The 13,779-nt window shown below is 37.6% G+C and overlaps 1 protein-coding gene across 3 annotated transcripts in view; it reads right to left on the bottom strand.

Annotated features, from left to right (window-relative positions):
- COG3 (component of oligomeric golgi complex 3) overlaps positions 1 to 13,779 on the bottom strand; it is an 88,792-nt gene that overhangs the window by 50,726 nt on the left and 24,287 nt on the right. For all 3 annotated transcript variants that reach the window (XM_049852965.1, XM_049852963.1, XM_049852964.1), the window contains exons 9-13: positions 10,204 to 10,247; positions 8,151 to 8,277; positions 7,044 to 7,135; positions 5,827 to 5,966; positions 3,994 to 4,154 (exon numbers count right to left, since the gene is read on the bottom strand). In XM_049852965.1, the coding sequence (XP_049708922.1) occupies positions 3,994 to 4,154; positions 5,827 to 5,966; positions 7,044 to 7,135; positions 8,151 to 8,277; positions 10,204 to 10,247 (564 nt within the window). The remainder of the gene's footprint in view (positions 1 to 3,993; positions 4,155 to 5,826; positions 5,967 to 7,043; positions 7,136 to 8,150; positions 8,278 to 10,203; positions 10,248 to 13,779) is intronic.

Genomic DNA, 13,779 nt, shown 5'->3' on the forward strand with positions numbered 1-13,779 from the left:
AAAGGACAACTCTCTTTACATTAAATTTTAATACAGAATGATGAAAAACAGACACATAAAAACTTACCTTTACTGACAACCCAAATTTCTTATTTAAAGGAAAAAAAAAAAAATCCCAATGGGTTGGATATTCTACTCATAACATATGAAATGAATGGGGCTGCCATGAGTCAGAACCAACTCAACAGCGACTGGTGGTTTTAAAAACAGTCAAACATCACGCTTTTAAAATACTGCAAAGGTCAAACAATGACAACGGCCACTGTCTACCGTATGCCTACCAGCTTAGGGGCTTTCCGGTCATTATCTCTGCTCTCATAACCCTTCAGTCAGTACTGTTATGCCTGTTTTACAATGATTAAGCAGACTCATAGAAGCCAAGTAACTGCTACTAAATGACAGAGGCAGGGTTGGAATCCAGATCTGTCTTACTCTATATGCAAATAACAACCTCACATGGGCAAAATCCCCAGTCTAAAGACAGCCAGCCCTTACTTTGAAATCTGCAGATCTATTTTTAGAATCAAGGGTTTAAGTTTGAGAGTAATCCAACTGTATGTCTTCGCAGGATATATTCTAAGAGCAAAAAGAAGCACAAAAATCTTGAAACTGGTAGGTTTGCTCTTGGTTTGGTATTGGTGTCACAATTCCGAAAGGTGTTGAGAACCAAGGTTTCTTATGTCAGGGAACAGATAAAAATATGGAACGGGAGAAAATGAAGAAAAACCCTATGGAATTCAATATATACGCACACGCATACATACACGCATTTATATATATATATATATATACTCAACAGCTAACAACATATATATAACACACATATAGTAAAATCTGCGAAAGTCAGAACGCTGTGTAAGTCAGAAGCCTGTCAGAGAAGGAAAACTCAAACATCTTCCACTAAAAGGAGCAACAGAAAAATGTTAAGACTATAAGGGGGAGGAGGAGAACTTATACTCGGGAGGAGGAAGAGACGGGGGGTAGTGACATTCCTCAATAAGATGGTCCCTATGTAGTTAAACGTTAAGCCAAGGAAATGGTCCCTATAGGGGTCCCTAACTTGGTAATTAAACCATAAGCCAAAGAAATAATATCTACAGGGGTCCCTGACTTGACTGTTAAATGTTAACAGGGAAAGAGAAGAGAAAAAGGGTATAAAACCCTAAGAAAACAACTATCAGGGCTCTCAGACTCTCCCTCTGAGCAGCCTGCTTGACGCTCTCTGGTCAAGTGTACTTTTGCTATTAACCCTCTGCTAACTAATGAAACCCTTGCTTGCGCGGCACTCTTTGTCTCTGTGTTTGAATTCTTCCTTACACCGAAGACAAGAACCGAGGCTATTCTCTGATAACAACCTGTCAAAAGCAGAACATTTTCAAGACCTGGAAAATCAAGGCAGTCTCTTCGAGTTCTGGCTCTCACAGATTTCACCATATATTCTAACTCTGGCTTTTAAAAGGCCTTTAAAAATAATGAAACCCCTAGCAATGAGCACACTTAACACTCAGATATTCACTTCTAATTAACACCCTCCTACTCCCCTAAGGGAAACCCTGGTGGTGTACTGGTTAAGTGCTACGGCTCCTAACCAAAGGGCTGGCAGTTTGAATCCGCCAGGTGTTCCTTGGAAACTTTATGGGGGCAGTTCTACTCTGTCCTGTAGGCTATGAGTCGGAATCGACTCGACGGCACTGGGTTTGGTTTTTTGTTTTTTTTACTCCCCTAAAATTTTTTTTTTTTTAAGGGGGCAAGTCTTCTTGAGATAGCTGATTCTAGGTCTGGGAAAACAAGTGTTTAAGATGAGGGCCTGGGACATCTTGTGCAAGAAGGCAAGACAGTACTCAAAGACAATGGGGACACGTCTAAGGAACAGAGGAGTCAGCCTGAAGAGGTGCCCACTGGCCAAATTTGAGCAACAAAAAGAATAATTAAGGCAATAAATTATGCTGAATGTTTTTTTAAAAAATCCATTAGTCTACAGTGACACAGAGGTGGGGAGAAGGTAGTGTGAAGAGAAAGGAAGTAAAGGAGAAAGGAAAGCCTTTACAACAGAATGCCAGCCAATAAAGGTAGAAAAAATGACCGATGGGAAGATCACCATTTATAACCTCCAACTCGACAGCAGTGGGTTTTTTTAATGTAATAACTAGTTCAGGCAAAAATCATCAATAGATGCTAAAGCCATTGGATGAAAAGTTGTTGGAGAGCTCAGCTAGTCTCACAGTATCATCTGCTTACTAATCACAAAAAGAGAAATGTACCTTTATGATGGGGAGAGCTGGCGGTCACCAACACTGGAACAATCCGACATTATGTGCCTCTGATGTGATAAAGTACAAAGCATACAATATCAGCTATATAGTATTCTTGGGGGGGTGGGAGGGGGTGGGAGGATTTAACCTGAATCTAATCAAAGGAAATAATCAGACAAATCCAGAATGTGGAAAAAAGGTGGATGAGGGGGGAGAAGGAGTCTGGACTGATTTAGAGACTGAAGAGACATTAAAAACCAAATGCAACACAGGAATCTTGACTGGATCCTTTTTTTGTTTTTGTTTTTGATCTAGTCATAAAAGACACTGGGAGAACAGCTGCGGAAATATAAATATGAACTATATATTTAAGAAAAAAAACAACTAGCTGTAGTCAAGTTGATCCCAACTCATGGCAACCCTACGTGTGTCAGAGTGGAACTGTCCTCCACAGGGTTTTCAATGGCTGATTTTCAGAAGTACATCACCAGGTCTTCCTTCCAAGGCACCTCTGAATGAACTCAAACTTCCAGCCTTTCAATTAGCAGCCAAGCACTTAACCGTCTGCACCATCCATATATAAACAGTATTACTGAATAACTGTGAATTTTCTCAGATGTACAAACGGTATTGTGGTTATGTGCAGAATGACCTTATTCTTAGAATAAGAACTGAAGTACTTAGGAGTGAAATATCATGATGTCTGCAACATACTTCCAAATGGTTCAGCAAACAAAATACATGCACACATACACATAAATAAATAAATGTGGCAAAATATTAACAATTGAGTCTGAAAAAAATTCTAGATTCAACTGGCTATTTGATGATATTAAGGAACTATAATTAATGTTTTTAAGTGTGACAACTGCATTATGGTTGTGTTAAAAATAAAAGCCCTTAGCTTTTAGATTTACATACTACAGTATTTACTGATGTATAATTTACTGGGGAAGCAGCAAAGAAAGCTGTACATGAAGCAAGAGTGGTCATGCATTGATTACTGATGAAGCTAGGGTGATGGTACACAAAAGTTCATCATATTATATTCTCTCTACCTTGGCTTATATTTTAAATTTTCCATTAAAAAAGTTCTAGGTTCAAATTCTGTTTAGCACTAATATCACAGCTATTATTTGAAGTCTGGCCAGCACTCAGAAACAAAGATACAGATGTAATCAAAAGATCAGTGAGATAAAGCCAGGTCTCCAAACCATAAGTTAGACAGCCATATTGTATAATTTTGAGGAGGGTTTTTATGAGAGAGCACGACGCACAGTCACTACATCACAGTCAAATACGGTGGCTCCCACGTCATGAACCCTTCTCTGTGCCGATTATGAAAAAAAACAGTGTGAAATCAAAGGGAGGACTAATTCAATTTAAAATTCAGAAGGCACAGTTCCTGAAAAAGAGAGGACAACTGATAAAATGTTTATAAAACTTGAAAGAAAAACAACCTAACAAAGTATTGCTGTTCAATTTATTCTGTGAAATAGGTTGAGATTTTCTGAATTTTATTTCCTATGATTTTATGGCAAGTTTATCTTGATTCTACATTCTACATTCAAACCCCATACGGTTTCCAAGGAGCCTCTGGTGGATTCAAGCTGCCGACCTTTTGGTTGGCAGCTGTAGCTCTTAGCCACTACACCACAAGGGTTTCCTCTACTTTGTGAGTGATAATTAAACCATTAAAAAGACATGGGGAAGGGGGGACTGAGTAGGGAAGCTTGCTTGCCTCCATCATGACTAGCTTGTCAGGATACGCCAGATCGCCAGGAGCTGGCTTGTAGCCAGTGATGTCAGTATGAATATAGATGTGAGTTCGGTAGACGAGCCGCTCTTGTACATCTTCCAACATCTGCTTCACACCAGCTGCAAATGCCCCCAGCTGTTCAGCTGATAACAATAAAGTACAGTCATCCTTTAGATTCAGAAAATTACTTTCTATTAAACAAGTAAAAACGTTACTGAATCGTTCAGAAATAACATGAACCACTTTTGCTGCAGAGACTTTGGTTCTATTTCAGTAGGACTCAAACGGCCTTGGAAAAAGTAATTTAGCAAATGTCTTTCAATTTCCTCAATTTTAAAATTGAGAAAAAATTTTTCCCATTCACCTCCTTGCTGGGCCTCAGAAAATACTTTTATTATTAATATGAATATTAAAATCTGAATTTTAAGAGAGATTTGTGCTTTTTAAAAGTGATTTGTATGAGCCCATGTAGCTAGCTTCAAACCAACCCTGAGAGACAGCTAAGGCAGGTTATTAACTGGGTTATTATCCCCATTTTACAAATAATTGAGTCCCACAGATGTTAATGATGTGTTAATATTTTCACAAAGAAAGATAAGTAAAAATAACATTGGATTTGAGTTTATACAGTATTTCTTCATCTCTAATAGGGTCGCTATGAGTCAGAATCAACTCAACGGCACTGGGTTTGGTTTTGGTTGGTTTTAAGATGCCTTCAATGTTAAAACACATCAGTAATTCAGTAAGAGCTTTCCAAAATTTAGGGGATTGGAGATACTACACAATCACATAAAACCATTCACATTAATTAAAAAAAATTATCTTAAATTCAGAATTATTAAAATATGGGAAAATGTACATCTTAGAACTAACTGAATGCAGCGGAGTAAGAAACTTTGGAAAAGTTAATAAGCCCATAGCATAACCTAAGGAAAGACAATCATTTCTACCAGTAAAATGATTACCTACAGAGTACTGCTTAAAAGTATCATTAGAAGGAAAAAGCAGAGCTGTTCCAGATAATTACTTTTCTTTTTCTTTGTAATTTAGAAAAAGATAAACCGCTACTGTATATGTATGTCAAAATAATTCCTACTTTTTAATCAAGAGTAGACATTATAGTTAATTACTTTATGTATTCTGGTAATGTTGGGTGTCATCAAGTCCACTCTGACTCATAGTGACCCTGTGTGACAGGGCAGAACTGCCCCATCGGGTTTTCTTGGCTTTGATCTTTAGGGAAGCAGATCACCAAGTCTTTCTCCCATAGACCCGCTGGGTGACTTCAAAATGCCAACCTTTCGGTTAGCAGCCAAGCCCTTAACTGTTGCCCCACCAGGGCTACTTATTCTGGTAATAAATCCACCAAAACCAAACCCACTGCCGTCGAGTCGATTCCAACTCATAGCAATCCTATAGGACAGAGTAGAACTGCCCCATAGGGTTTCCAAGGAGCACCTGGTGGATTTGAACTGCCGACCTCTTGGTTAGCAGCTATAGTACTTAACCACTTCGCCACCAGGGTTTTTGCCTAACCCAAAACAGATGGTCTTTGGACATTCAAATGCCAGAAAGAGAAGTGACTATAATTTTATTACTAATTTTGCCCAGATTTTAAAAGCCTCTTCCCACTTAATTTGTGCCTTCAGTCACAGAATAAAGTGCACCTTGATTTAAAAAGGGGCAGGGCATTCAACCCAGGCTTCAAAAATATGAATTATTTTTTAGGAGGGAGAATCTAATCTTTTTCTAGTTCATTTGGCCATGGATATAATTAAAAAGACCTTTAAGATACCATTTCTGTTTATCATTTACCATTGTTCTGTACATGATCCTCAAGCACCTCATTTTTAAGGATCCCACAAAGTTCTGATAGAGTCTCTAAGTGAATAACATGAATGATGAGTGGCCTGAAGACATCATACAATGATACACACAGTTTCTCCAGAAGCTCACTAAAATGAAAGAAAAAAACATGATTAAGAAAAGTAATCTTTTCAGGATTCTCTAATAGTATAAGTGAGCTTATCGATTTCTTCTAGCCAATAGAAATAATAAATATCTCTTGGAAAATAATTTCTGAGAACATTACTGAATGAAAACTAAAAGGCTGAAAGTAATTCTGCAAACTGTTTTTTCTTTTAAAGCTCAGCATCAATAAGCAATCCTTAGCAGTCAATTCTAATCAGCTGCCCCCAACCAAAAGATAAGTCACCTTTAATAATTTTAATTTATTTCGGCAATAACTTTGTATATTTTCTTTCTGAAGCAATAAAAATACTCAGTAGATTTAACTATTCTCTTATATTCTATTTCAGTGTTAATCAGGTGAGATCACTTTCCCTAGAAAAGACAGGTTCAAAATTCATAAATACTTATAGCTTTAGACAGCCAAAACTCAAAGTACTTGAAAGATACCCCAAGTATTTTGAGAAATTTTAAACGTTTAAAAGGAAAAGATTAAGTTGTCTACATTCTTCATATTGTCAATGGCACTCTTCTATATAAAGCATTTCACTGAAAGTGACCATCCCAATAAACCATTAAATACACTGATTTCTTCCCTATTAGAGAAGTCAGTAAAACAGCCAATATGAAGAACTCAAAAGGGGTGCCAGTGGATCTGAAAGACACTTTGAGAGAAAAAAGAAAAGGATGTTAAACTGTGTCTATATTTTGAAGTGCCTTTCATTAGTCAGAATCATAGACTTTGTTAACTGGAAGGAATTATTGTCCTTAGTGGAGATAAGGGGATCTAGATTCCCAAGACTCAGTTCCCTGTACTGGGTTCTTACCATCACATCACACAGTGTCCATGATCATATTACAAGCAATATGAAGGCATACTGGGCCTTTAAATTATACATTTAAGAAAATAACCACTGTCCTATCCAACAATATTTTGTATACACACACACACACACACAAAGAAGTTAAAACACTGCAGTTGATAAGACTCCTATAATAATCCATTATGGTTATTAACAAATCAAACCTTAATAACAAAGAGTTAGAGTCCATGTACCACCTACTCTAGTTTTGATGTTGGTTTTGTGAAAAATTCATTGTAAAGTTGGTGTTCATCCTGGCAAACATGGACCATAAAGGCACAGCCACTGCGAACCTGCAGTAAACAAACACCACGGACTGTCAAAGACACAGAATGTCCAGTGTTCATGAAAGAAAGCCTACACTGTATTTGCAAAGAGATTAAGCATAGGTATTCTTAAAACAACATACTGAAGAACAAGTAATAGCTGATTTTCAATGCTTTACGGCATAAAGGGTATACAGGTGATTTCTATTTTCTTCTTTATACATTATTTTCTAAGCTTTTGACAACGAAAACATAAATTACTTTTCTAGTTGAAAAGGGAGTATTTAAAAAAAGAGGCTTTATGCATTTTTCTGTGAAGTAAAATCACACAAAATGAAACAGCACTTTTGCAACAAAACCTAAGCTAAAATTAAGCTGTCAATATAAACATCCAAACTCTGAAAACTTGTCTTTCAATGAACAATACCGATTTGTGAATCTTCATAGCTCAAAAAATGTCAGGATGAGGGTACTTTGCCAAGTTGAGTAAGGAAACTAGATTTGTCATAACTGAAAGAAAAATTCTTTAAGTTTATTGATATGGGACCTGTTATGGGTTAAACTGTGTCCCTCAGAAAGACAGGATGAAGTTCTAATCCCCATACCTAGGAATGTGACCTCATTTGGAAATAGGGTTGTTGCAGATGTAATTAGTTAAGCTGAGGTCACTAGGGTGTCCTTATAACATGAGAATAAACACATAGGGAAGAACTCCCCCCACATGATGACCAAGACACAGACTGAGGTGATGCTGCCACAAGCCATGGATACCAGAAGCTGGAAGAGGCCAGGCCAGATCTCCCACTAGAGCCTTCAGAGAGAGCATGGCCCTGCCAACACCCTGAGTTTGGACTTCTAGCCTCTAAAACTGTGAGACAGTAAGTTTCTGTTGTTTTAAGCCACCCAATTTTTAGTAATTTCTTGTAACAGCCCTAGGAAGCTAAAACAGGATTCGAAACTTATTTACCCAGGTATAACTTCTAGGGTATCAAAACTGCTCAAAAGAAGGTTTAACATTAAACCAAAACAAGCAGAAACTTACCAAGGCACAATGATCTCTGTTATTCTGGCTGGTTAGCTCTGTTACAGTACAAGTAATACTAGGGCCCAAAAGGAGTTCCCGCTGATCAAGGTAACACTGGTGGATATCATTTAGGAGTTGTTGGTATCTGATGGGAAGCAAATGAGATTGGAGTATAAACTTCTGATTTCAGAGATACAAATAAAATCTGATCCTAAAATCCCAGAATAGGTTGCCAAATCTCTAAAGTTATATGATCACCTCTCATTTGCCCACATTAAATACTAGAAATATTTAAACATAGAAAGAAAAAACCATAATGAAGCTTTATCTTTTACAGAAGGATTCATCTTCTAAGAGCAGGGACTTTACATTAACCCAAAAGAGAAAGAAATCCTGCTCTGTGAAAAAGTCACCATGCAAACTCACTAAGTCAGGTCTATGACTTTGCTCCTCAAAATAAATGTGTGCTACAAAATAATAAATGGAGAGGTTGTAGAGAGACTGGAACACTTACACACTGCTGGTGGGAACGTAAAATGGCACAGCCACTTTGGAAATCAATTTGGTGCTTCTTTAAAAAGCTAGAAATAGAACTACCACACGATCCAGCAATCCCACTCCTAGGAATATATCCTAGGGAAATAAGAGCCTTTACATGAACAGGTATATGCACATCCATGTTCACTGCAGCACTGTTTACAATAGCAAAAAGATGGAAGCAACCAAGGTGCCCATCGATGGATGAATGGATAAATAAATTACAGTATATTCACACAATGGAATACTACGCATTGATAAAGAACAATGATGAATCCATGAAACATTTCATAACATGGAGGAACCTGGAAGGCATTATGCTGAGTGAAATTAGTCAGTTGCAAAAGGACAAATATTGTACAAGACCACTATTATAATAACTGGAAAAATAGTTTAAACAGAGAAGAAAATATTCTTTGATGGTTACAAGAGTAGAGAGGGTCGGAGAGAGAGGGGTATTTACTAATTAGATAGTAGACAAGAACTATTTTAGGTGAAGGGAAGGACAACACAAATACAGGAGAGGTCTGTACAACCGACTAAACCAAAAGCAAAGATGTTTCCTGAATAAACCAAATGCTTCAAAGGCCAGAGTAGCAGGGCGGGGGTTTGGAGACAATGGTTTCAGGGGACATCTAGGTCAACTGGCATAATAAAATCTATTAAGAAAACATTCTGCATCCCACTTTGGACAGTGGTGTCTAGGGTCTTAAATGCTAACAAGCGGCCAGCTAAGATGCATCAATTGGTTTCAACCTACCTGGAGCAAAGGAGAATGAAGAACACCAAAGACACAAGGTAATTATGAGCCCAAGAGACAGAAAGGGTCACAAAAACCAGAGACTACATCAGCCCAAGACCAGAAGAACTAGATGGTGCCTGGCTACAACCGATAACTGCCCTGACAGGGAACACAACGGAGAACTCATGAGGGAGCAGGACAGCAGTGGGATGCAGAGCCCAAATTCTAGTAAAAAGAACTGACTTAATAGTCTAACTGAGACTAGAAGGACCCCAGAGGTCATGGTCCCCAGACCTTCTGTTCGCCCCAGACAGGAACCATTCCCAAAGCCAACTGTTCAGACAGGGACTGGACTGGACTGGACTGTAGGACAGAAAATGATACTGGTGAGGAGGGAGCTTCTTGGATCAAGTAGACACATGAGACTATGTGGGCAGCTCCTGTCTGGAGGGGAGATGAGAAGACAGAGGGGGACAGAAACTGGCTGAATGGACATGGACATAGAGGATGGAGAGAAGGAGTGTGCTGTCTCATTAGGGAGAGAGCAACGAGGAGCATACAGCAAAGTGTATATAAATTTTTCTATGAGAGACTGACTTGATTTGTAAACTTTCACTTAAAACACAATAAAAATTAAAAAAAAAAATAGCACAAAAATAAATAAATGTGTGCTACAAGAAAAGGCCTGCATAGTATGCAAGGGAACTGCTCAGAAAATATCAGGGACAAAACTAGATTTGGACAAAGAACTTCAAGAGGAAGGTGAAAATTGATAGACTTCTGCATACTCACTCAGGTATTTTTTCAGATCGTTGTTCTATTTGTTCAATAAGTGTCTGCAGAATAAAGAAAAATAAATAAAAATTACCTGTTTCACTTAAAATTTTAATTACAATCTTTTCTGATTACAATAGTATCATACACTCAACTTAAGTATATAAAAGTAAAATGATCATAAATATCACCTAAAATGCCAAAAAATAACCCAAGTTAATATGCCCAATATATTTTCTTTCAGCTTTTACTATATTTTTTTTAATGGAATTATACTATATATTCAGCTTTATAATCTGCTTTTCTTGGTTAACAATATTTCATAAACATTTTCCTATCATTAAACAATTTTCAGTATTAGATGAAATTTTATATGAAAATGTATAGAAAGCTTTAGCACAGCGCCTGGCACCTAGTAGACACTCAATGAATCGTCATGGTAAGTACTATTTAAAATATCACTTTAAATAGCTACATAATATCCACTGGGTAGGAGCACCGTAACTCAGCCATTCTTCTGTTAAGACATGTAGGCTGTTCCTAAGAATAACAGCCCAGTGGTTGGTTGAGAGCTCTGGCCCTGGACTGAAACTGCCAGGTTCAAATACAGTTCCATCACGCCTTAGGTAGCTGTTGGAACCCAGGTAAGTTGGTTTACTTCTCTGAGATTTCACTTCCTGCAATGTAAAACTGGTATAATAAAATCCTCCCTGAACCACTGTAAAGATTCAACGATATCATGTATGTAATGTGTGAAGCACAGTGCCTGGCACCTAGAAAGCACTCAAACCGTATTTGCTGCTATCTCAGATAATTATCTGAGATAATTTCTTATTAATAGGTGTTGTTACAGATTGAATCATGTCCCCCCAAAAGTTATGTTCAAGTCCTAATGCCCATAACCTGTAAATATGATCCTGTTTGGAAATAGGATTTTTATTTACCATATTAATGAGGTCACACCAGAGTAGGCTAAGTCCAAAACCTAATCCCTTCTGAGTGGTGTCTTATAAAATATAGAACAAAACAGACACAGACACACAGGGTGGCGAAGACAAACACCATGTATGTGTACAAGCAGCCAAGGAATGTCAAGAAACTCCTGGGGCTACAGAAGCAGAAAGAGACAAGGATCTTCCTCTAGAGCCCACAGAAAATTTGGTGTCGTAGCCTCCAAAACTATAAGACAGTAAATTCCTGTTTTTTAAAGCCACTCGCTTGTAGTACTTTCTGTTACAATACTACAAGATAGCTAAGACAGGTGACATTACACTGAACTCCTGGGTGTGCAAAAAAAGAGTTATGACAGGAAACCTGAAACTGTTATCCTTTGAAAGGCTTGCTTACCAGGCTGGCACCTGGGAACTTGGATTTCAGAAGGGTCCCCACCATTTGCTGGTAAGAATGGCTCACTGTGCCTAAAATGTCTATGCAAACAATATGGTTTATGCTGACCACTTGCTTTCTGCCTGAAGTCTGGAGTTTCGGCAGGTGCAAGGCACATGGAGCCTTGGTAATTAATGAAAACCCTGGGCACTGAGTGTCTAATAAGCTTCCCTGGCAGACAACATTTCACATATGGTGCCACAATTCATTGCTAAAGGAATTAAGTGTGTCCTGTGTGACCACACTGGGAGAAAACTTTGGAACCTTGTGCCTGGTTTCCTCCAGACATTGTCCTACGTGCTCTTTCCCTCTTGCTGACTCTGCTTTGTCTCCTTCGCTGTAATAAATCAGCACCATGAGTGTTACTATATGCCAAGTCTTCTTATAAGTCATCCTAGCAATTCATCAAACCTGGGGGTGGTCTTGGGGATCCCCTACACACTGGGTCTAAAGATACATACATATATATATATATACATATATATATATATATACACATACACGCACACACACAGAGAGACAGAGACTGGGAATGTGAGAGGGGCTTTTGATCCATTCTCCTAAAATGTTTTTCTGAAAAGAATCAATTTACACCCCAATCAGCAGTGTTGCCTGTCTTACCAAATCCTCAAAAGCACTATTATATTCCATTTGCCAATTTCTGACACCTAACCATAAGTAGTATATATTTTCAACATGCTTTCATATTTATTAACTGTGTGCATTTTCTCTGAGTAATCTGGTCCTTTTTGTATTAAGTAATCATCTTTCTTACTGATTTGTAAAGCACTCAATATATCAAAACTATTAACCTTTTGACTTGTAAATATCCTGTATAGTTTCTATCTTTGGCTGTTTAAAATTCAGAAAATTTCATTTTTATATCCTTAAATTTTTTTCTCTAATTTTTTTCAATAGTTTCTTCTAATTTTTAACGGTCTGCTTTATCATTTTTGCATTTTGCATTTAACTCTTTAGATGACTTAAAATATATTTTGGTAATGTTATGAAGTAAAGCGTTTAACTTTCTTTCAACTACTTAGCAAATCTTCCCCATACAATAAATATGTAGAAAACTCCAGCCCTTTCTCTTTGATTTGGGATATTTCCTTATATACTAAGTTCTAGAATTTTCTGCTCCAATAATCTGTCAGTGAATTCTTTGATCAGTATCACTGTATTTTTCAAGGTTTTCTTATTTAGTCTTTGCCTATTTACTCTATCAGATGAATTTTAGGATTATTTAGGATCATCCAAAAGAGATCTCACTGGAATTTTTGCTAGGATTACACTGTCACCAATAAATTCCAATGGGAGGAACTGATATTTTTAAAATGTTTAATCTTTCCAACCAGAAACAGACAGGCTTACCATTATTCAATCTTTTTATAACTTTCTGATTAGTTTTGACATTTTCTTCATCCATCTATTTCCGTTAAGGTTATTTGTACTTAAGTATTTTTGCTTTCTTTACTGATACAAATGGGAACCCATCACATATACTAATTAATGACTAATGGTATATAGGAAAACCAAAAACCAAACCCACTGCCGTCGAGTCGATTCCAACTCATAGCGACCCTATAGGACAGAGTAGAACTGCCCTGTAGAGTTTCCAAGGAGCGCCTGGCGGATTCAAACTGCCAACTTCTTGGTTAACAGCTGTAGCACTTAACCACTATGCCACCAGGGTTTCCATGGTATATAGGAAAGCCACTGATAATTATATACTCATTTAGTATTCACCCACCACACTGAGCCCTGTTAACTATACCATTTCTTTTCTCATCATTTTTTAATCAGTGGTTATGTGGCTAATAAGTACAAGCAATCAACCAGACACAATGTGTGTATCACACCACCAATTATCCACTTTTTTCCTCTACCTGCTATAAACAAGACCAAATTTCCTCCATTTCAAACACAAAAAACAAAAATACAACTCATTACAACTGACTCTCAAGAAGGAAACAAAGAAGGAAGTGAGGTCAAAGTCAGCAAAAGTAGACAATTCTTCTTAGTAACTTCACTATGCGTAGGAAAAAAAGACACATACCAGCTCCAGTCAACCGTATCTTGGAAATACATCAGTCGTGCCCCTATTTCCAATCATTTAATCAAGACAAATGCTTTTTGCATTCCTCTATGTACCAGACACTGTGGTGTAGAAATAAGGCACATGCTCCCAGCCTCACGGGCTATACCACC

The sequence above is a fragment of the Elephas maximus genome, chromosome 14 (assembly GCF_024166365.1).
Source record: "Elephas maximus indicus isolate mEleMax1 chromosome 14, mEleMax1 primary haplotype, whole genome shotgun sequence".
NCBI classification, from domain to species: domain Eukaryota; kingdom Metazoa; phylum Chordata; class Mammalia; order Proboscidea; family Elephantidae; genus Elephas; species Elephas maximus.